This window comes from Haemaphysalis longicornis, unplaced genomic scaffold (genome assembly GCF_048455015.1).
Source record: "Haemaphysalis longicornis isolate Haplotype H1 unplaced genomic scaffold, Haemaphysalis longicornis Haplotype H1 scaffold_3, whole genome shotgun sequence".
NCBI classification, from domain to species: Eukaryota; Metazoa; Arthropoda; class Arachnida; order Ixodida; family Ixodidae; genus Haemaphysalis; species Haemaphysalis longicornis.
This window is the reverse complement of record NW_027526335.1, coordinates 224036283-224060977: the sequence shown is the minus strand read 5'-3', so window position 1 is coordinate 224060977 and position 24695 is coordinate 224036283. Positions and strand designations below refer to the sequence as shown.

The following is a 24695-nucleotide window of genomic DNA, read 5'->3' as shown; positions in this document are numbered from 1 at the left end:
ATCGACGAACTACATCGCCCGCGTGCACGTCATTCCAGCAACGAGCAACGAGGCGCGCAACGTACGCAGCGCGCACGAGCCAAGAAGCACCATGTGCCTGGCACCCACTCTTCCGGTACAGACGTACACGAACGAAACGCTGAGAGCGCGGAACGCAACGGAGCCAGCACGTTCATTTTCCGCACGTTCTCTCCCGGCCCCGGGCAGCGCAACCAACGGCATCGCATTTGGATTGGTGGATAGGCCACGAATAGCGACACGCACGGAGCACGGAACGCACCATACGTGGCGAATGATAGCACACCAATGCTAGAGGAGTTTTTCAGAAAAAACGATACGCATAGCGCACGAGACGCACCAGAGTAGACGAACGACATCCAACTTGGACAGGTGGAGCTGACCACGGCGAACGAAATGCAAAGCGCACGGAACGCGACCAAGTAAGCACATACGCAGAAAACCACTATTTGCGACATCCTCTGCTCCCGGTGCTGCTATCCGGACTAGGCCAGCGAATGTCACAACCGCAGAAATCAACCTTGCCATAAGCAACAAATAACTCAGCGCACGCTGTTCAGCCCAGTACCTGAACGAACGAGCTCTCCGGCACCCGCTGCTCCAACTCGAGTACAGCGAACGAACGACATTACACTCGTGCAGGCATGTCCGTCAAACAGCAACGACACGGCCAGCGCTTGCGGCATGTCCAAGCCGGAACGTACAAGATCACCGGCACCCGCTGCTCCTATCGAGACTCACACGACAAACCCCATTTTGTACAATGGGACGCAACCGCGAGCAAACGGACTTGGTACTAACGGAACGCTTTCGAGCCTGCTTGTACGGGAGAGATAGCGATTTTAGCATTTTCTAAACAACGGGCAAAACACGAGAGCTTGAGCGACGAAACGGACACGGGAAGAACGGCAACGAATGAGCCCGATCCAGACGAAGGCACCGAATGCCCTACCGATGAAGTGACGCTTACGACGCCGAGAAATGTTGATTGATTGTAAGGTTTAACGCGCCGACGCAACGCAGGCGATGAGGCGCGCCGTAGTGGAGGGCTCCGGATTAATTTTGACCACCTGGGGATCTTTAACGTGCGCCGAAATCTCGTACACACGGGCATTTTTGCTTTTCGCCTCCATCAGAAAAGCGACCGCCGCGGTCGGGAATCGAACCCGCGACCTCGTGCTCAGCAGCGCCACGCCTTAGCCACTGAGCCACCGCGGCGGGTCGCCGAGAAATGTGGGCCGAACGGACGAGACGAACTACGGCCGCTTCCCCACCACAACGGTTTCACTTCTGAAGCAACCACGGAGAAAGCGAGGACGGAGCCGCAACGATTCTGACCGATTCGCCAAGCCACCCTACGACAACGCCACGTCACCGCATGCTAAACGAAAAGTTAAACGGCTCCCGCACCATACGCGACGCACACCTGAATCGAAGCAACGCCCTCAACGCGCCGACCTAAGCCACCACCGCACACTGCAGCTCCCCAGCGGACAAAATGGACGTCTACGCTCCCACATGCATCAAGCACGCAACCAGCTACAGGAACAAGACCGCCGACGGAAGCGACGCGACTAACGTAACTCCGTAAACGCTGTCAATTTCAGGTCCGACGAAGCGAATACCACGGCACACACATAAAAAAACAAGCCGATTTGATATTCACCTAACCTGATCGAGACAAACGTCCTGTAACGAAGTTTCTAGTATCTGGGACAACAAAAAAACAAGCGCCAGCGTCAAGCAACTGCGAATAAGTGGACAGTGATCTGGATACGAACGGGCGCAAATCTACACGGACACTTAATTGCGCCTGGGGGTTGAGTATTGAGTTGAGTATTCGTGAGCAATGCAAATTGAGTACTCATGAGTACAGATTGAGTACTCATGAGTATAGAGTGAGTACTCATGAGTACAGAAGATTAAGTACTCACGAGTACTGATTCAGTACTCATGAGTACAGATTGAGTACGAATACTCGTGAGGGCAAATGAGTTAGGGTACAAGTGAGTACGATTACAAATGAGTGTGTGATGAGTGATTTTGAGACCAGACGAGCTTTTTGATTCTGAGTTTGATTGAGTACAGCGTGAATGAAAAAAATTGTGATTGAGTTTGAGTGAGTTCTTTCTGTTTTGCCAACCTATGGCTCTGGTTGCGTGGCAATTTTCTTATTTTGCCTGGTTTTCTTTTTGAAATATTGAATATCAGTGGGGCAGGGGCGATGGTGCGAACTTAAATCAACACGCTCTTCTTGAATTGACCATGCCGAGCAAGTCAGTGTCGTGGATATTTCCATTTTCCATGCAAGGTGCATATTTTCACATTTCGCCAAGACGCAGGAAATGGGTGCGCGCTATTCCACGAGAGGGCTTGAGTTTTTCGGAGTAATTACTCGGTGGGTCATCCAGCGGAACTTTCTTCGTGCTTCCGAGATTGCTTGATTGATTGATTGATTTATTGATTGATTGATTGATTGATTGAATAAACGTGTATTCAGAACGGCAGACGTTATTACGCGCCGCGACGTGGGCCTCTCCTCGTCTCGGGGGTGGTGTGGCCACTCAGCTAGGGCCTGAAACTCGCCGTTGCCGGCTCGCGAGCCCCCTGCCTTTCGAGCGCCCCCAGGGCCTGCCGGACGGCCCATAGTTGTAGCTCAAGTCCGTACGGCTTCTTCGAGCCGTGGTTGTATGGCTCCTGATGTAGATGCGTTGGGGTGCTTGTTACATTCGCATAGGATGTGCGCCAAGTCGGCCCTTCCCTTGCGACAGACTTCGCATTCGACGGTTGGGAAGGTCTCGGGGTACATCTGGTGTAGTAGTCCAGGGGTGGGTACCCATCCTGTGTGTAGTTGGCGTAGCGTGACGGCTTCTGGTGGCCTTAGACCCCGGTATGCGGGCGAGAAGGTCTGGCGGGACCAATCGATAAGCCTTGGTTATTTCACCGTAATCGGTCATGCGGTACTTGATGCAGAACCACTCCACCGAACGGCTGGGGGGTGGGGGCGCAGGTGCGGTGGGTTTGTACGGCCGCGTGTGCCGTCCCGTCATGGTTCGTGTTGGCCTCGGACACATACTCGCCTTGAGCTCGCTCGTGGCAGGTGACGTAGTATCCGCGCCGCTTTCGTGCAGATATGGCGAAGTTCGAACAGCTGTTCTGGAGACGCTGATTACTGTCGTGCAGTCTGGGTCGGTGATGCCATGGCGATGACCACCTACTTTGGGTTTGCTGCTTTGGTGCATCGCGTGCTCCTGCAGTGGTACTTTCTCCCGTGGTTGCTCGGACGACGGTTACCGCAAAGGCTTCGTGCTGGTATTCCTCGGCGTATACGTATCTTGCTTGCTGGTCGCTTGCGTGGCGGTTGACTAGGGCCTTCGCTCTCGTCGAGCGCCGTTACTTTTTGAAGATCTGGTGCATGGTTTTGGGTAGCTGGTCTACCCTGATTTGACGGGGTATATGCGGTGGTATGGCGGTTAGGTTGTAGTCCTTGTATTGATTGTTGTACCCTAGGCTAACCAAGATTTGACGCCCCGTCTGGGTTGTAGAGAGCCGTTTTAACTGTGCTGCCGGGCTTCGGCAATTTCCTCGAGCGTGTTGTGAACGCCTAGCTGAAGGAAGAGCGCCGTGCTAGCCGACGGCCGCCTTGTAGGTCTTTCGTATGAGTACGTTGATATTATTTTGCTCGTATGGAAGCCAGTCATAGTAGCAATTAAAAGTACGCAATCGTTCGTCTTCAAATAGAACGCGATATTGAAAGTTTATGCCACGCGTACTCGAAAAAAGTTTAGAGTCATTCGAGGACTCGTTTTATTCATAGGTTTGGGAGATGCACTTCTTACCCGAAAGTGTTATTCACGAGACTTCGTGTGTCGACGAACAAACAAGCTCAAGTGTGAGAAATGGAAGATGTATTGACACTGTTATCACAGGGTTGCGGACCCGGCGCACCCAAGCACGGACTTCGGCGCTAATTAGCGCGTTCGTCAGTATCGGCTCGTGCCACGTGTCAAGCCACATTGAATACAGCAGTTCGTCAACCCTGCGGCAGCCGCACCCCTTCAACTCTGAGTGACTTTAGCGGAAACGAGCAGGCGAGTCTGGGCACGCGACTTCCTGAGCCATCCCCGCACAGGCGATTCTGATGAAACAGCAGAAACGACTTCAGAAGAGCTGGCCGGCGAGCATCATGAATTGAGCACCCAGGCGCACCTCGTACTGGGAAAAAAGGCCTTCCAGTACCAGCGGCGCCAACACATCCTCTCCCTCGTGGTCACAGGGGCAAGCAACCCGAACGGCTTCGCGCGATGGCGGTGCCGGTGCGCGTGAGATTGTGGGTCTGTGATTGTACCACACATTTGGGATTGAACCCTCGGCGAACTGTAGAGACTTTGGCTTGAACAAAAAGGCGGTGTTGCGAGCCGCCGAGTGGTTGCTGGCATAGAGTTTCATACAATAATAACTAGAGGGGAAACTGGCGCGAGTGTCAAAGCGAACCCCGAGATGGCGCTTACGCTTCAATGGTCTGGAACCGGACTGCGTAGGATCGAAACGGGCCTATGGCTGCGCAAATTGTGTTGTTTGACAAAAAACTCGTATTGCCCGGTTCTCCGTTTACAAATCACATGGCGGACAGGAAAATTACGGGCAAAAAACAGGTTTTCTGCGAAATAAAACGGCGCGTTTATATAAAAAACATCCCCCTCGCGAGGGGCACGATCAAATGCAGAGCATTTCTGCGGGGGGGCGCGCCTGCAAGTCGTATGGATTACGTATTGGTTGTTGTTGTTGTAATTGTTGTCTTCCAGCGTAGACATTGTCGATGAAGTCGATGGTGAAACGTGCCGTGAACCCCCTGCCGCGGCTATGACGCAACGTGGAGCGGCTATGACGCAACACAATCCAACACGATCCACTTTAATCCAATCCAATCCAAATCCAAGCCAATCCAATCGAATCCAATCCAATGCCCCTCGCGAGAGAGTGTTATAGCGCCGAAATCGCCACCACGCGAACGCGTGATGCTGACGTCACGATCACGCCACAGATGTTAGCGACCGCAGCGCGCGCGAATATGTGGTTTAAGCGCGAACCGACCGCGGCGAGAGAGCGCGATGCGAGCGCCCCTCCTGTTCTTGCGCGCGAACCTAACGCGGCGAGAGAGGGTGTTGCGCACGTCCCCACCTGTTGTGCGCCCGAACCGAACGCGGCGAGAGAGGGCGTTGCGAGCGGATAGAAGGCGAGGAGGACGCGGGGGAGAGGGCGCACCTCTGGCCGACGGTTGAATGAGTGAAGGATATAAGGCGCGTTCGTGACCTTCCGTTCTGTGTCGGCTTTGTGGCTCAGTTGGTAGAGTACCGTGCACCTTGCGTTCCGCCCGCAGAGTCGTAGGATCGAAACCTGGCGCCGGCAAGTATTTATATAGTGTAGGGGGAGCGATGCGGACGCGGCCTACGGACGCCAACGCGGGTGACATCGTGAGTTACTGAAATGCTCTGCATTTAAAAGCAGACGCGGAGTCGTGGATCCACGGTTTGTGGAGCAGGTTTGCCATGTTTGTGGAGCAGGTTTGCCATTTGCCGCCAACTAGCAGGACGCGAACTTCTTTAAACACTATTTGTAAAAGTTGTGGCGCTTGTAGTTTGTAATACTAAGAAACGTTTTGTGCTTATAAAAAAAGAAACTGATTACCATTGTAGAAGTTATTCTTGCATTAACTAAAGACATTCATCAAGCTGCGTTCCTCTCAGCCGCCGGTCTGGTCTGCGCCGTAGAAGCCGGCGTTCGCACGAAAGGTGTGGCTGTTCCAAGTGATTCGCAAACGTCTACAGCATCGACAATACATTGCGCTGCCGAATGAGCAGCGCCGCAACTCCTAATTCGCACACAACTTCGCCGCACAGAGCGCCGTCATTTGTGTGTTCGTGCCGGCTGTGCGGCAATGAATTGATAACCCATCCGATTCGCAACTCTGCGTTATAAAACACTTCTACTCAGGGCGGCGTCAGTCCGCGTGCGCCATTCAGTTCAAGGAGAAACGTATTTTTGAACGCGTCTTTCACCACACCGTGGGTGCGTTCCAATTTACCGTTTAGACAGCTTCGTTGCCGTCTTCGCGGACAGTACGCCATGTTAAGCCCCGTTCCAATTCGAACGAAGCAGTCAACGAAGACTGCTTGGAGGAGACAGCATCGAAGTCAGCAACGATGCAGGCTACCTTCCTGTCTAAACTAATAAGTGACGCCAGTGCCACCTTTTTGCGTATTAATGTTGAAATAAGAGCACTTGTTCCTGTATTTAAATATTTGGTATAAGTTACTAGGAGTGCTGATTACTTTGTTTAATTTTTAAATTACTTAACGTTTGTAATAACAACGGTAATATTAGTTACGAAACCTGCGGTTTGCGCAACTCAACATGTCTGCTACGACGCTGTCGTCTGCGTTGGCGTTGCGCTTGCGACCGCGGCGCCGTTCCAATTTTATTCCTTTAGACGTCTAGTTAGACTGCTTCGTAGGCTGTCTACGAAGCTGTCCGCGAATTGGAATGCAGCCCGTTTTGGCAAATGCGTTCATGAAAGTCCAAAATGAAAACGAAACTGTCTGCACAACTTAATCCATAGTAACTTCCGAAAGCCATCGAGCGCCAATCTGAATCCTAGGACGACCCATCAGGCCCATTCCGGCGGACGACGCAGCACCATATTCCTCTGTAGTTGTTATTGTATGAAACTCTAAGGTTGCTGGAGCTGTTACTGTTAGAGTTACAGTTGCTGTTGCTGTTTGAGCACAGCATACAAACTTGTAATCATCATGTAAATACTTGTATAAAGTTTTCCTCCTTCATCAGCAAGCATCGGTCTCTTGACTAACGTCTCTGGTCACCAGTCACGCTACCAAGATGGATTCCCGAACCCCGGAATTGGAACAACTTCTAAACGGTGTGGGATCTGACCACGCAAGTCGCAACAACTGGTGGCCGCGGTGGGATTAGAACACCCAAGCCTCAACAACACTGAACAAGGCGATTTTAGTGTCCGTTGCTGAGAAGCATTACTACCTCAACAAAGCGATTGATCGACGGGACCTTGTGCATCTAGCAATTCCTGTTGTAAACGAGATCGCCTTCGTGGAGCTATTTCCACATGAGGCAGTGTTATTGAAGCTGCCAAACCAGCGCGAAGTGGTTACAGAGCTCACCGTCGAACCACGGGCGACTCGTCAGACTTTGACACAAGCGAGGACGGACACACCATCGACCTAGTTTTGAAGAAGGTTCTGTCGTGTAGCGCGACAATTCTAACGAAGAACTTTTGTAGCGGGATGAACGATGAGATTTCGAACGCTCACTTGTACTGAAAAAAGGGAGTTTCAAATGCTAGGCTAAAAGTAGCTATGAAAGACCCTTTGTATCCTCTGTAGTAAACTCTTTCATACGAAATTCTGGCAGTCTCCTAACATCGATTATAAAAAATTGGCTCCATTCCACGCTGTGAAGGTTATTGGAAAGCAAAGCTTTCAACGGCACCCATAACAACTGCCCATGAGACGTTACTTTAAGTTACACACGTGGCTCTATAAAGAGTGAAACCAGAGATTCCGCCAGCCGTTAACTGGAATTCTCGGGGGCGGCCTCCCGAACGCAGCAGCAGTGTCAGCCACGGCCGGGCTACAGCGGCGGACGCCGCCGCTGTAGCCCGGCCGTGCGTCGGTAGAAAGAAAACGGAGAGGAGCGTCTTTCGGAGGGTGAGACAGCGCAACCTAGCCATCCTGATGTGCTAGCTCAGGGCTACACTATCGCGCGACGCAAGACAGACACCGAAACAATTCGGCATGTGAGCTCAGTGATTCCCATTTATGCCGTTTAACACTAGCTAGTTGAAGAAGTTTGAGAACTGGAGATATCTGAGGGACATTTCATAACTGCTGAGCGCATACTATGCCACGGGGAGCGACTATCTTGTCGCAATCAAAGGCGCGAAATACACGTTCTTCACTAGTGATCTGGCCTGCATACTAAACCATAATCCGAGGCGTTTCTGGCAGGTTATAAACCCTGACGGCATGATCGCACTCACAAGTGATACTGGAGAAGTTGTTTCTGATGCTGATTCTTCGGGTCTTTTTAACTCCGCTTTTTCTTCGGTCTTTACTGGGGAGAGCGATGTACCTTGTTTTCCCTTAGCTGAAATCACTGCCTCTTGTATGCCCCCTCTTAATTTTTTTTATAGACGGCATTGTGTCACTAATCCGAAACAGCAAAGCAACATCATCTTCTGGTATAGATGACATTGACATGAAACTGCTAAAAAAACTATGCATATTTCTGCAATGTAGTTGTGTTTAATTTTCTCACAATCATTTTCTACAGGCGATATACCATACGACTGGAAGGTTGGGAAGGCCTTTCTAATCTTTAAATCAGGTAATAGGAACTCACCACTCAATTATCGTCCCATCTCTCTCACCAGCATTCCCTGCAAGCACATGGAACACGTCATTTATTCCGAAATCATGAATTTCTCGGATTCCAACAGCTTCTTTCACCCTTCCCAGCATGATTTCCGTCGAGGGTTTTTTTTACGAAACCCAACTGGCCATCTTTCTTCAAGACCACCATTTATAACCTTGATGCTAACCTGCAAACAGATGTCATATTTCTCAACTTTGCTAGGACCTTTGACAAGGTTCCCCACCAACGTCTGTTACTAAAACGTTCTCAGCTCAACTTAGACATAAACATTCTTAACTGGATAAGAGAATTTCTAAGCAAGCGCTCACAATTTGTAACAGTAAACAACCAGTCTTCAACTTCGCATCCTGTAACGTCCGGCGTCCCACAAGGGTCTGTTCCCGCCCCCTCCTGGTTCTCATATACTTCAACGATCTTCCATTGCATATTTCAAGTCATATTCGTCTGTACGCAGATGACTGCGTCGTATACCTGCCCGTCACCAACACATCCGATCAGCTTGCCCTACAGCAAGACCTTCTTCATATTCAAGGATGGTGCGATGTGTGGCTGATGACACTCAATCCGTCCAAATGTAGTGTTATATCGTTTACCCGCCAGCATAATCCTTTAAATTTTCCGTGCAGCATTTCTAACGTTTCAATAGACCTTATGCAAAAGTGCCGCCATCTACCGGGAGAAAAACGAAACGAGCCCGCGACGCCATGTTGAGGGATGGCGGTCGTGGGATAGCTTGGTACGGAGCGTGTGAGGGGCTTTCTGGGCTTGGCGATCCTTTTATATACAGATTTAGGCGCAGCAAAATGAGCGACGAGTGATCTGTGGACCTTTCTCTGTTGGCCACATTTGCGAGCGACTTCGTAAATACGCATTATGCATCGAAAAAACAGTCAGGGAGGCACCGGCAGGGAAGCTTTTGGAGGCTGTCGCGTTTCTTCTCCTTTTTTTTTTCTGGGGGGAGGGGGAATGTGAGAACGCGAATATTGAAAGTACATCGGTGTTGGTTCGCATCCTTCGGGTTTCTCAGGAGGTCATTCGTGAAACGCTTCGAGCCGATGTGGGCTGCCCCGAGGTTGAAATGGGGGAGGGGGGCACTCCGCGATATAGCTATACGCTAAGGGTCCTCTGGGATGCAGAGGAAACCTACAAAAAAAAAGCAAAATTGAGTAAACTGCATACCTTGCATTTTTTAACTTCGGAGCTGTTGTAGCTGGTCGTAATGTGTAGCACGTAACCTGTGTGGTGTGTAACGCGTTAAACATTGGCAATATATTACCAATAAATTGCCAATGAATAATTAATCTACCAATGCATTGCCGAGCACTGGTGAGCGCGTGCCTCGCGGCGACCACCGAGCATCCCCAGCACACGCAAAGGCTTTAGCGAAAAAAAAAAAGAAACTGCGAAAACCTTAGAGAGCGAGAAAATTCCGAGCGCTCGTGAGCGCGTGCCTCGCGGCGACAGCTGAGCGTCTCCTGCTCGCACCCTGGACAACAAAACTGGGTGCACACTACCGCTTAGAAAATTCCGCTCGAAAAATTTGATCTTGGGAAAATAGGCTACGAACAAACAGCAGGCGACGAGCGGTAAATGACCGATACACGGTTTACTACGTTCGTTACTTGCGCTACTCATGGCACTACGTGAAGGTTGTAACTATCGCTGATCCTTTATTTCCTGTAACGTTTGGCAAACGAAAGTATGCGTAGTACTTCCATCAAAGCCTACCGAACGTCCAGAGAAAAAAGAAAACGCGGGCGTGCAAAGCACGAACGGCCGACTCAAAACTCTACCCGCACGATAAAGTACGAGCTGACCGATTCAGTGCGCCTTAACTACCAGCAGGGAAGAGTGCTCGGCGGCAAATACAGGGCTAGAAAATAGCTAACTTTGGCACCTTTTTAGTCCTGCACATAATATTCGTTTCGTGACTATTCATGCGATCTAGCTATATTACTGCGCAAAGAAGGCGACACCCGCAAGCGACTTCACGCAGGGCTCGAATCACGCTTCTGTTGATAAATAAATAAAAAAAAGATGTGTACGCTTTTTCCGTGGTCGTCCTCGTATCATCTTTGTGCACAGCAAGTTACACGGCAGTACTTAAGCATCTTGGATAACGATAAATGCCGACGTGCGCGCCGCTAACCCCGGGCTATCATGTATACTGCGGTATCCGGAGATCCGGGAAGCCCCCAACATAGCGGAAGCGCACGCGGTTCCCGCGAGAGGGCGCCAGTTTTTGCATAAGGTCTATAAACCTAGTACCTTCATTCAAATAGCTCGGTGTTATTCTGACGCATGATATTTCGTGGAAGGCTAATGTAGCCAACATTGTCTCCTCAGCCAATAGAACGCTTGGTTTTCTCAAACGCTATCTGTGCCATGCTCCAACACATATCAAGCAACTCGCATACAAATCCTTTATTCTTTCCAAACTTCAATACGCATGCGCCATCTGGAACCCACACCAAATACATCTCATCAACGCACTTGAATCTGTTCAAAACCGTGCTACCAGGTTCATCCATTCTGCATACTCCAACGATATCAGCATTTCATCTTTAAAATCACAATCGGGACTGGAGCCTCGTTCTTTTCGACGTCGTGCGCCACGCTTGCTCTGTTTCATAGATTATTTTAATCTTCACTCAACTGCGCACCTTACATCACCCAACCGACGTACAAATCTCATCGCACCGGTCATGCACTTCAAGTTTCAGGTCACCGCACCCGCACCACCACCGTCGCTGCCTCCTTATTCCCCGTGCGGCTAAGGACTGGGACGGCCTTCCCCACCATATCGCCGCCATAACCAGCCCGTCTACTTTCAGTGCTGAAGTAACGGCTCACCTGCCCTGTTAAATTTTTTTGTGGCTACAAATTGCTATTTCCTGTGCTCACACAACCCCTTGTGTAATATCCAAATTTGGGGGTCATTAAGGAAAATAAAATGTAATGAACATGAAATGAAATTTATCAGTTAAGGCTGAAAGTTGGGCTAGTTGGTATTGACTTAAAACCACTTTACCAGCGAAAAAAAGACACGGACCTAGAGATAAGCAAACAGTTGAAGTCTAGCGATTGTCCTGTTTGCTTCTTTCTAGGTCATAGGTCAATGTTTTTCTCAGCTGGCCAAATGGTGCTATTTATCAGAACCAGTTGTTCCTTTCGCTTTTTGTAACACATCTTGAAACTTTGCTTTAAAATGGTAGGAAGCTTTGCTTTAAAATGCGGAATGCCTTTCGACCCCTATTACCTTTATTACGATACTAGCGGTAGTACCCGGCGGTGCCCGGGTGGGCCATTATATTAGGGACAGCAATTGGTATTTGTTAGTCGCCATATTAGGCTACTTCATTGGGAAGCGGTACACACTCGGGAGCGTCTGCCTGCTGTCAGTACATAGGCTCCTACTGCAGGCGCATCGTGGTAATGTGAAACGACTGGTACTCGTGTTTTACTCCAACTCTCGCTAAACAAATTGCACCAAGATGGCGCGTTTGAGCGAATGAGTCAGTGAGTGAAAAAGGTTTTATTGAGCCGGCGAAGTGGGAGTGGTTCCCAATTTCAGAAAGCCATGTGATGAGTGGGCAGCCTTCGCTCTGGAGGAAGTATTGTCTGGACATCCAGATCGCTGTTAGTCCCCAGGTTCTCCCACAGCTCAAAGTTTGCAAAAGTGGATGAAAGAAGGAGCTTGGTTTGCTTGCTCTTTTAATATGATATGAGGAAGAGCGCCAGGTTGCAAACACAACTTGAATTCGGCAGGAGATTACGCTGGGAACACATGATGGAGGCCGGCTGGGTGAGGAGTATTCTTCCTCGTAGCAAGTGCTATCTCAAAAGTTATGAACGATGCTCATCGGTACAGTTTTATCATAAGTAACATGGGCTCCCTACGGGAGGCGCGAGATTGCAGGAAGTCCCAGCAGATGCCGACGGCTAACCTTTGCGCTTTTTACTGGTACATCTTCTCTTTTACATTTATGATATATGACACCTGCTCCTACGGGAGAGGCGTAGTTGCCGAAGGTGTCAACAGATGGCGACCGCTAAGCGAACGCGGGAAAACTCAACTGAATTTTACGTCCAAAATAATGCAGATTTAGAAATCTCGCTGCCCTTCTTATCCGCATATTAGGACAAAATCCTGAAAGTGTTTTTGGGCAATTAAATGGGCAACATTTTCAAGAAAAAACGAATGGGAGATATCAACTGGCTGGGTGTTATTTACGAAAGTGTAAAAACACAGTGTTTTCCCGAAATCCCGCCTGCCTCTATTGGGAGGGTATCATTGCAAACTCTTGTATAACAGTATTGAGATACGTGAGTAAGGTGCCTATCCCAACGAAATACAGTTCGATATCTCAGATGGCGGGCGGTAAAAAAATTAATTTCTGAAAAACTCTTTTACCGCTTTTCACTCTCTCCATGGTGAAATTTTTAAGATTTTAAGAAATATGGACCTCCAACACCGTATTCAGAATTGGCCCTTGCAATCTGTAGCCGTTTGAAAGAGCAGTTTGGCTAGACGTCTACATAACCTGTCAGGCCTTTTTGGCTCATCAGCTGTGTCATTTGTAAAAAACAATTTGACCCTTTTAGCGGCGTCGCAGAGCGAAATCCTTAAAAACGGGTCTGTGCATTTGTATGAGTAACATATTCTAGCAAAAATCAGTTGGATTACTGAATCGGTGAAAGATTTATTTGAGAATCTTTGGGAACACCGTTCTAGTTCCGGAATGCGGAATCACCTCGATGGTGTAGGTTAGGGCGAAATCCAAAAACTACTTTTTAGGTATTCCTAAGGGCTACTTATGTCAGCAAAAAGCGCTTCGATATGTGAATGGGTGACCGAGAAAATCACGAATTCGCGAAACCACAATTTCTCCCTTTTCTTTGGTTAGGAGGGCAATTTCTGAAAAACCCGCCTTAGTGAGCACCTACTCAATGACGCAAATAAACTCGTGAAATTTCGAGTGTCTAGGTCTAACAGTTTTGGCTGGGCGTTGATGAGTCAGTCAGTCAGCCAGTCAGTCAGTCGGGCACTTCTTTTTATAGGTATAGATTATTTGCCAACTGCCCAAGAATTTGCCGACTGCTTGCAATCCCAGCTGAGGAGGGAAAATGTGTGACAAATACGTATTATCGACCGAAGAGTCAACCTTTAATTTTTAAGAAACGTCGTGTGTCACGTGCGTATACGAGTGGTTTTTGATGATTTGAACATACCAGAATATTTTACGCGTATTAAAGGAACACTGAAGTGAATTTGTCAAGCTCCTGTTTGTGCTTGCACTGCGTAGAACGGCTCAAATTAGCACACTTTTCATCGTTTATCCGATTGACAAGTCGGTAATTATTTTACAAAGCGGGAAAGAAGAAAAACTACCATGCGCGATTTGCGGCGGCCGCACCAAACAAAGGCTGTGACGACGGGAGGAGGTGCACCGTAATTGGACGATATCCAAGGTTAGCATTCAAACAAGTTTCGGTTTCGGTTCTGTAAAACAACATGCTTGACATCCGATGGCATCGTCTGATGGGCATTCTCGATATCTTAGTAATCGTCGTACCGCCCTTCTGCCATGTTGTCGTCTGTAAAATGCATAAGATGAGCCTCCCAGGACGGCTTCAAATCGTAGCAATCACTAGCCGAGGCCTACGCAGTGGATGAACGCCCTCCGCGTCCCCGCAGACGCTAAAATGCCGTGCGCTTTTCCTCATATTTGCAGTTTGCCTCACTCATGCATATACCGTAAAAAATTCCCTCGCACTTCCCCGAGGGGGAGAGTGTGTAAGTGCGAATGCACGGTTGTTGATTGCGCGATTACGGTGGATATCGTGATCTTAATGAGTAGTCCAGAGATCACACACGCACACAACTACAAAGAAAGATATTTCACTCGTTATTGCTGGTACCGTTGCCCGGTCCGCCATCATCGTTATCGAGATGCAGGACCAGCTACCGCTCTCGACGACGGCGCGCGCTCGACTAATACCCTCCCGCGCCACGCGGCCGCTACACGAGCGCCCTCACGCGTCGGAATGCGGAGCGCCCGCTACGCGAGCGAGAGCTCTCCCGCCCGAAGTGGAGAGGAGGCGCCCAACACCCGCAGTCACTGAGCGGAGAGAGGAGGAGGAGAGTAGCGCGCGCCCATCTCCCCCCGTTGCTAGGGAAGACGTGGAGCGCGCGCACCCGCAGCTGTTGCTATGCGGACGACGGCGGCGGATGATTCAGGCTCGCTTAAGAAGTGCATTCGCACTTAAAAGCGTGTTCGCACCAGGCCAAGGTTCTGTTGATTCCGGCCTGTGCCCTCTGCCCGCAAGCCGTCGGTGCTTATGGCAACACCACGGCAACGAGAACTCGCTAGCGCGTCAGTGTCAGCCTGCGCGCGTTCTGTGAACTAGTTCGTGAAGCAATGAACGTTACGGCCCAAGAAAAGGTGAACTCAGTATAGAAAACATCGGCCGAAAACGAAAAAGCCAACTTATAAAAAAAAAAAAACAACGTACCCTAGGGGATTCCAACTCGTGACTTGCAAAACACTTGCAATAACATACCTAGCGCTCCAGACCACTTGGCCACTTTTTTTCTCTTTATTACCAGTCTTCCACGGGCGAGCGATGCCAACCTTGGAAATATAAGGTATATAATGTTTAACCAGTTTACACTTTTATTTAGTTTTAGCATTTCAAGCAGCTTAGATGACTATTTGTTGTATTGCGTTCGTGCAGTAACGCACCCCAAGTTTCCACAATATCTCACGTCAAGCAATTGCATTTCTTAGACGGAAAAGCGTTCGCAGATGCGTAGTCGTGCTGCTGGACGCTGCGCTTGTTCGCCCAGCGCAAAAAAAAGTGCTTTCTGCACCCCAATTTTACGCTGTACGGTAAAAGTATCAGTTGATTTTATTTCCGTTTAGTACCTCTATTGACTTCCCTGAATCTTCTCTCGCCTTCAAGTGGCCTTAGATTTTCCTACTGGCGTACCAGTCAGCGAAGCGTGGCATGTGCGCTGGTGCAGCGCTTGTGTGAAGCGGCCTTGACTTGGAGCTAGATACATTGTACAAACTTACAAAGTAAAGAAAGACGCATTTATCCATTCACAAACGTGTTGTGGCTTAGTTTCAACTGAGCGAGCGAATTGCAACGACCTGTCGGCGGACTGAACTCTGGGCCGACTGACTCTGTCGGAAGGTCGGCGAGCCGTGCCGTAGCGCAGCCAATTGCCAGCTGATCTCCTCCTAACGTCACACGAAAACGCCACAGAAAATAGGCGAGGGTGCAGAGAGAAGGACAGCATTTTCGAATTGATTTTTCTACTAAATAAATTCCCGTAAACGCGCTCATAGTGGTCGAAAGAGGGCCTATAGGGACTCCGGGCTACAAGTGGCGCTCGCTCGTAATCCCGCAATGATTACAAATCACTTCAGTGTCCCTTTAAATTCTTTCAGGGATGCAGCGATGACCATATGTGCGGTCTGTATTGTTCTGTATATATCATTAAGACCGTATTTTCTGTTACCTATTAGATACTCAACAAAAGTCTGAAAAAAATTGAGCTTCGGGCACCAGATCTCTCTGTTCGTGTGTACTACGGCGCTGTAAATATAGGGCTAGAAGCTCCAGGAACGGCGTTTTTAAGTGCTTGCAATTCATTTTTGGCAAGCACGTTTTTGGCGGTTCGGAAAGGGGGATTGCTCTAGTGTGCGAGATTTATTTGCAGATAAAGATTTAAAGCTACATATACCTTTCTCTTTAGTGATGGAGGTGTCTGTTTCTTACGTCGTAGTGCAAACGGAATTTACTCCGATGCTGCGACCGGGCCCTGCTTCGGCCTCCCCTTGATGACGTCATGACGGCAGCCTTCAGGCCTGAAAAGTCTAGGTGTTACTCCCTCCATACAGCGCTGCTTACGTCCACCACGGTGGCCGCAGGGTCCCCGAGCGGCTGGCCGTGTGCTGCTCGGCGCCCATGGAAATGCGGCAGGTGGCGTTGCTGGCACTCGGCTTCTGCGTGTCGGCCGCCTGGTTCGTGACGCGGCACAACGAGGCCTGCGGCTGGGTCCTCCAGGACCTGCTGGGCATCGCCTTCTGCCTCAACATGCTCAAGAGCGTGCACCTGCCCAACCTCAGGGTACGCACTGCTAAACCGCCAGCATGCAAGGGCCTGCTTCACTCCTTCCAGCCACCTTGACGACAGATACGCAGTGGCTGGGCAGTTGGCGGGTTCATAACGGAGCGTTCATGACATGAAAGCTAGGCCGCCTGCGACAACAGGTCAACAGCGGCGTTTGGCTCGTGGACGGTTCTTTCTTCTATTTGCCGACGCATTCTGGGACTACGCATTTCTCGTTTCAAGTACACCGTACTTGTGCCCACGGCTTCGGCACCGTGTTGAAGGGGCTTCCTGCCTTTGAGTTGCTCTGTCCCGCATTTAGTGGCGCAAACGGCATGTCCGAAGCGGAGCACTTTCTACTTCCGATGTAGTCCTCAAGCAGGTGAAGAGGCACCCTTTAGAAAGCGGATCCGGCGTTGCAACTACCAGCGCGAACCGTATATGGCTGGGCTTAAGTTTACGCGCACTGTGGTTCGAAACCCGCCAGAAACAGGGCTCCAGTTAAACGTTCTCTAGAGTCGCTGCAGCGCATCGCAAGCTCCTATTTCAGTAAGCGTCAGGGGCGCAGCGAGAACGCTTAGAAACTGCTGGAGTTGAGAGGTGACTTTGCCAACAGGAAAGGTAAAGAACAATCCCGCCCGCACAGAGCTCAGCCAATATAAACATGCTCATTAAAATACAACAATGGGCTCAGCTTATAGCTTCGTCAAGTGTGTTCGAAGCGGATGATAATGACAAACTCTTTTATTAGGAATGGGAGGACCGAAGGTCGCTAGTGGGTTAAGAGCTGGAACATGGAGTGAGGTAGACGCCCACTAAATCACGCTCGCCAGGCCACTGGCAACGCCGATCTCGGCTAAGGTCACCAGGTGTTGAGGATGTTCAAGGATGTCCCTATGCAATGCTTCTACACCTCATATTCATAAATGACAGACACTTGCTGACCGAAAGAAGGGCATCGGCACCGCTGCCCCCTGCACATGTACCTTTTGTCTCACTGTGTGTGAAGCAAACGTGGAACATCTTGTTCTGCAATGCTCCGCTTTTGATCTTCATAGAATGAGCCATAGTGTTTTTTTTTTTTCAAATTAAGATATAGCATTGCATTCGAAGCGGAGAAGTTTTGTTTTTCAAAAGCAGTTTTCAAAAGTTGGCTTTTCGGGATAATTTGCTAAACATTTGTAGCTGCAAGGGCCGAACATCACCCAAAATATTTGCAGCGGATGTCTAAGTGACCGCAAACCAAGAATGCCAAGCTGTGGGCTTTTAATGTCTTTTTCAGATACCTTTCTTTTAACCATACACACTAACTTTTTTACACCCTTTTTGACAGAAAAGGGTGTAAAAATCTTCTCCCGTGGCTAACCCTTAAAAGGTGTTTTGGCAAAAAATAGGGTGTGCAGATAAAAAAAAGGTGTTGAGTTCAACACACTTTTTTAAGGTGATGACATGAGCAGTGGCAATGTGAATCGGCGGAGCGCGCAGCATTCAACACAAGCATGCAGTCAATACGCACAAGTTACACTTGAAACACAAGTGAATTGAGTAAGAAAACCAACGGGATGCAAGCGGTACAGGGAGTGCATATTTAGTAATACATGTGCTGTTCTTGTTTTTATATCCAGGAGAGGAAAGCCCCCCGATCGACTCGGTGGCCTTGTCGCAAAAAACAGATATTTTAGCCCTCATTTTGGAAGTATTGATTTTACTATGCGAACATACAAATAACATGCGGATTTGCAAAAACGTTTTAATTACGAGGTAGTTTTTGTGTTCAATAACTTATAGAATTTTATTAAATGTAAACAAATCTTCGCTGCCACCTCAACACCCTCCAAAAAGGGTGTTCATTGTTTCAACACCCTTTTTCCAAGAAGGGTGTAAAGCTACAAATATAGGGTAAGTAGGGTGTTCGAAATTAAGAAAACGGGTGTAAAGAAAAAGTTTGTAAGAAAAAGGTGTAAGAAAAGACCACGAACTAAGAAAACAGGTGAAGAGACTCCAACTTTGGAGGCATTTTGTACCTGTTTACACGGGTCGACTCAACAGTTTCTACAAGCGGGGGGTGTTTTGTACCTCAAGATGTTTAAAGCAATATGAATTGGCATAATTTATAACCAGTGAAGCTCGTTAAGCTTGAGCTAGTTTCGGTGGTGTTAGCAAAAACAAAGAAAAAGAACTGCGGTACCTGTAAACGGTCCACCACCGCTGATAGGGTATTATAACAGTGAAGTAGGCTTTCGAGCTTGTTAGAGTGTGAGCAAAAAGGGCGTATGCGCACCTCTTACCATACCATTTAAAAGTTACTACTCTTTTTCGGATTCTAAAAGGCAAAAAATTGGCGCAGCTTGCAATAGTGGTCCAAGGCTTGAGAAATGGCATAGCTGGGGGTCAACCTAGCTTGTTTCCCCCTTGGATCCCCTGCCTGTGGGGGAGGGTGGGCACACTGAAACAGCCTTGTAGGATCCAGTTAAACTTGGCCTCACCCCTCAGCGGTCATCTTAGCTTAGCAAGAACATTGCAAATCTTAGCAAAGATAACAAAACTTACCAACACCGGAAGGAACTAGGTCGACCCCCCGCTCCACTGTTCTTTTTTTGCAACTGAACTCCTATTTCACACTGTTTCCGCAATAAAGAAAGCCAAGCGTGTTGCGGTAGGTCAACACCATCTTCTCAACAAGATTATACTCTTTTAATGTTGAAAGTTTAAATTGGCGTTTCACGTGCCAAAGCTAAACTTGGGACATGAGGTGCACCGCATATGGAAACGAGCGATCATTGCATATGAGCAATTATTTTTATTTTTGCGTTTGAAAATTTCTTTCGAGTAGAGGAGTATATGAGGGGATGTGGTCTTCTTCTTTACAGTGCTATTAAGCATCCAAACATAACCTTATTCAATGAACAGCTAAACACCTTTTCCACACCCTTTCAACACCCTAAGAAAAACCAGGGGTGTTGAAGTTGATCAACAGCCTTTTTGTCACACAAAAAGGGTGCAGCAGAGCTAGGAAAAGGGTGTTGAGGTTCAAGAAAAAGGGCGTCAAGGCCTCCCAACACCCTTTTTTCCACTTATGCTACGCCCCTTTTTGCCTAAAAGGGTGTAAAAAAGTTTAGTGGGTAGGATTGTTATCTACCTAAACAATGCATCCTATATTTAACTGCAAAGAACCAGAAGATCTATCGTGCATAGCGAAAGCTTTCTGGCTTATTCGCAGCAACCCTTCTACATTTCCGTGCTTCATCGTTATGTGGCCCGTAGTATCTGTGCTATGTAAATCGAATTTTTTTTTAACGTGTCCAAGCCGTGGTCACATACCCATCAATGTTCCTTGCACCAAAAATAGTCGTTTTTTCCATCACCAAAACAATGATCTACGCTTACAACATCACCTGGCGTCATTAGATAGCCTGCAAATGTATGCTAGTTACTTTTCTCTTTTGCTTGCACTGACGCTATCTCTGTATTTTTATCAACTTGAAGCAGTGGCCGCATACACTTCGATGTGGGGCGCTTATAACTTTTGTTTTATGTTATTTAACATTATCAATGGTTTGGCATAGTTTGCTATGTATTGACCATGTATTGTTTAGAATTTTGGCTGCATACGGTGTATCCGTGTCACTATGTACTTCACAGAAACAACCGCCAATTCAGTAGCGGTATAATACATAAAAACAGAAGCTGAAAAAATTGGCCCCAATCCACGCCGTGAAGGTGGTTGGAAACGAAAGCTTTAAACGACACCCACAACAATTGCCCATGTGACGTAACTTGAATTCACACACGTGGCTTTACAAGGAGTGAAACCAGAGATTCTGCTAGCCGTCACCTAGAATTTGCGGGGGCGGCGTCCCAAACGCTACAGCAGCGTCGGACACGGCCAGGTTAGAGCGGCGGACGCCGCCGCTGTAGCCCGGCCGTGAGTCGGGAGAAAGAAAACGGAGAGGAGCGTCTTTCTAAGGGTGTGACAGCAGAACCTAGCCATCCTGGTGTGCTAGCTTGGGGATACACAACCGCGCGACACAAGCGCAGACACCGAAACAATTGGGCATGTGAGCTTAGTGATTCCCATTTATACCGATTTAGACTAGTTAGTTTAGAAAGTTTGAGAATTACGAGACTACTGAGAGAACTTTATAACCGCTCTTTATCAGAATCAGTTCTGACGTTCGCATTTTGTAATACCTCTTAAAACAAAACTGAATTGGTATTCACTAATTTAGAAGACGGAGTCGCAATCGTCGCAAGCAGTGCGCAAAAGGCAGCGTTTCGCCAGAGGCCAGATTTCTCTATGTGGTTTGCACATTTTTTTTTCCCGCCCTGCAAACCAATCATTAACGTGTGTTTGTAGTACGACCACTTAATTCCGTCGGGTGCGGGTTACCCTGGAGGTGCTGCCGAACACATTAATCAAGCCATGCGAAGGAAGCGCACAGAGGACGCGAAGCTATAGTATACGCCAAAACACGCCCAAAACAACCGTCGCTAAAGCAGACGACAAAGCCATACCGCTGACGCCGACGCCAGCGGGCAGGCACTTCCGCGGGGGAAACGCTGGGTAAATCATCCGCGCCCTCTACAGAGTTCTCCGTGAGGTAAACCCTTCACCCACCCCCGTGCCTCCCGCCGCCGCCTCCGCCGCGTTGGTAGTTTGTTGTTCCGCACGCCACGAAAGAAGGTTGGTAGAGGTTGGTAAAGGTTGGTTCCGCACGCCATGAAAGAAAGGCTGGTAGAGCTAGAAAGCTTTGCTTTAAAAAGAGCCTGCAGAAATTTTAGCAAGCAAAGTTTGAGCGAGTGAGCTCTCAAAAGCGGTGATTGTCGTTAACGTCTACGTAATGCCACTAAAGTTCTACATCGGCCGCGCATTTCATTGAATGACAAAAAAGTTAATCGAAGGTCTATCGGTGGATCCTTTGTAACGCATCAGCGTCCCACTCTTTGAGGTAACTGGTGGCACGTTAGGAAAATCGGCCCGACGCGCTCGTCTTGCTCTCGCTTCCGATGCCCGCAAATCGTCGTTATTGGGGCCGCGTGAGAGCCCAATCCGCCCACCGTGCCAACTGCGTTCTTCCGCAGACGAGGAGGTCTCCCTTGTGCGCTTAGACTGCCACTCCCTCTATTCGACAGCTGCGGCGTTCTGTAGCTGTGATTCCATCTCCCCTTGCACCAGCTCGGCCCTGCTTGCGCTCTACACGAGGAGAAACGGCACTGACCGGGCAAACAGCTGCTTCGCCGCCCAGATCGGCCATTGTCCCCAGGCCCACAGAGACTGGGTGCCACAACATCCAACGCCTGTTGTTTCGCCGCCCAGCCCGCCCTGTTTTGTTCGCAGTTCTGTGCTGCCTGTGCGCGTATAGGCGGCGAGAGGAACTTGATCATTTGCTTCCTCTATTGCTCGCGCATCATGCCTGGTTTAAACTAGCCCGACATTCTACGTTAGCCCGTAAATGTGGCCGCCGTGGTGGCCGCACCTGGAACACGAGCCAGACGCTCAGCGTGTGCGACGTACTAAATTGTAAATTTCAATTTTCCGGAACTCGAAAGCACAGCTTTCTTCTCCCTTAACTTTTCTCTGTGTGGGGCGGTGGCTCCTTATTTACGGCCGTCGAGGGTGCAGCGAACCCGCGAGAATTTTTTTTGAAATGGCGGCCAACAATTGTCGTTAGTCGTTGCCTTCGCACAATCTGTGAGGTATGCGATTTTATTAAGCTCCCGCACGTTTCTGTTTTTCAGCTCCTGTCATTGCTGTTGATGCTGCTGCTCATCTACGACGTTTTCTTCGTCTTTATAACACCGCTGTTAAGAGCGGTAAGATGCACTGCTTTACTCGTCATTTGTTCTTCACCATACCTGATATGTTAAAATACAACTGTTGCTGCCACACGCTGTACAGTGCCTTTTGTGCTTTAGCCGTTTTTTTTTAGAATGTACCTTCCTCGCTTCTAACTTAATGCTTCATTTTTGCGGCATTGCAAACACCAAATCTTTAAAACCTTCCTCTGTACTAACAGCTACGCGGGAAGTTTGTATCTACGAAATGTTTAATAAAATTCTGAATGCCAGAAATCCTGACAGAGTCGTAATCAGCGTTGTAACTTTGCCACTTCCAATTATACTGGCGGAGAAAACAAACGCGAGAAATATGAAAAATGCCGGAAAAATCGCGGTAAAAAACATTTTCTCGAAACCACACACAAAAAAAAAATGGTATGAGCGAACCTATTAGAAAACCCCTGGATGAATTTTGTTATGTGGTGGCAAGAAAATCCTTCTCGAAAATCCCTCTCGCCCAATGATGCTTTGCGTAGCCACAAACAAGTAACACCGGGCTTATGCAGTGAAATGTAACGCACTACATGAACATTTGACCAAGGGTACGGCCATACTGCACAGAGAAACTCTTTTTATCATATAAGCAGTCAAGACAGCAGCCAGTCTAGCGGCACCAGTAATATATTTAAGCATTAGAGCTGGAAATTATACAAGAATAGCTCTGGATAAACAGATTTAGTACCGTAGAAAGAAAAAAGAAAAAAAAGTATTATTCAGAAAAATTGCTAGGCAGGAATAATTTTAAAGTACGAGTGAACGTTGAGAATAATGCCTCTTGATAGTGAAGGGAAGTGCATTCCATAGAAGTGTACCTGCGACAACTGCCTCTTGTTTTGCTTAGTGCAGGCCTTAGTTAGCAAGGAATTAATGACTTCGTGCAAATCTCGTGTAGTTGGTGTCTACGAGGGGGGAATATAGAAGGTACCAATGAAAACGTCGTATGCACCAGCGCGGACACGAGTGCACCTAGCTTTAACTGAAGCCAACATTTTAGTGGAAGTCTGCTCAGGCTGTCGCATGTGGGAAGCGCCTCTGCAGTGGAGGTGCTGAAAGTAACCAGGTGAGCGGCGTGGGTTTGTGAATGGTGCAGGCTGGAATATGGTCTGCATGATGAAATGTAGTAATTGGGATGGCTGTGAAGAAAAGCATAATTAACATTTGCATAACACACTGAATAATCTAATCTTAACTTTTCGTCTCGAGCAGGGAAGGCGAAATTTCGGCTCGCAGTTTAACATTTAGGGCAACATGACGCCAATTTTTTCGCGTTGGCCATAGCTCAGCTTCGGAGATCGGAGTGCTGCTGTACTTTCCAGACGAACACAAAATGCGTTGAGTGATCTGCGTATGTCACCATCAGGCAAATTCCAACACGGTTCTAAGTTTACATTGCGGAATCATAACGTACGCACTAATGTTGGTAAACGTGACAGTTGGCGAGGCGGGACCCTGTTTTTAGCAGCGGGTGAAAAGACGGCAACGAAGGCAAATAGGGCACCAAGGCGATCCCCGAACAATTCCGTCGCAGCTTCTCCTGCTGATTGGCCCCCTACTTCGAACTCTTGACTGCAAGCCTGAGCAGCCGCTAATGTTTCAATAAAGCCAAATAGTGCAAGAGAGTCGGCTGCTTGCCGGGAACTATGGCGTGCTCTACTTTCCGGTGCACCAGAACCGCGAGAGCGTGATGGTTGAGGTGGCCAAGGGCGGGGGCGTCATGGAGGTGCTGCCCATGGTTGTCAAGTTCCCGAGGCTCTACCGGGCAGTCTATCACCAGTGCTTCCCCCGAAGGTTCTCCATCCTGGGCCTCGGCGACATCCTGGCACCCGGCGAGTCTCTTTCTCTCGATATACGGACAACCGCGTGTACTGGTGCCACAGTAATTCCTAAAGAAACGCACAGCGAGATGGCAGAAACCACGCTATAGGCAACCCTGTGGCATGGCCCCGAATGTTGGGTTTTTGTCAAGTCAGGAAGAACCACCAGGATGCCTCATCACTCGACCATTCCTCAAATTCAGGCAGTACCGCGCAACCTTTTACGGGAGCTACGGGAGCCGTCTTTTGTAATTAAATAAATGTGTAGAGCGGAGCTCTTCAAAACGAATTTCGCAGTTTGACAGTACTGGACGAGATTTATGGTGAACTAAGGCCTGTGCAGTGGCCCTTTGATTACGGCAACTTTTGATATCCGACTTTCCAAAACTTTGGGAGGGCACAATTTATAACGAACACAAATTTTATCACAAAGAC

The 24695-nt window shown here is 48.6% G+C and overlaps 1 protein-coding gene across 1 annotated transcript in view; it reads left to right on the top strand.

Annotated features, from left to right (window-relative positions):
- Positions 1 to 24695, top strand: part of LOC144176012 (signal peptide peptidase-like 2B) — a 105964-nt gene that overhangs the window by 68109 nt on the left and 13160 nt on the right. Inside the window, exons 10-12 of the mRNA XM_077705110.1 lie at positions 16428 to 16626; positions 22348 to 22422; positions 24116 to 24272. Of these exons, the coding sequence (XP_077561236.1) occupies positions 16428 to 16626; positions 22348 to 22422; positions 24116 to 24272 (431 nt within the window). The remainder of the gene's footprint in view (positions 1 to 16427; positions 16627 to 22347; positions 22423 to 24115; positions 24273 to 24695) is intronic.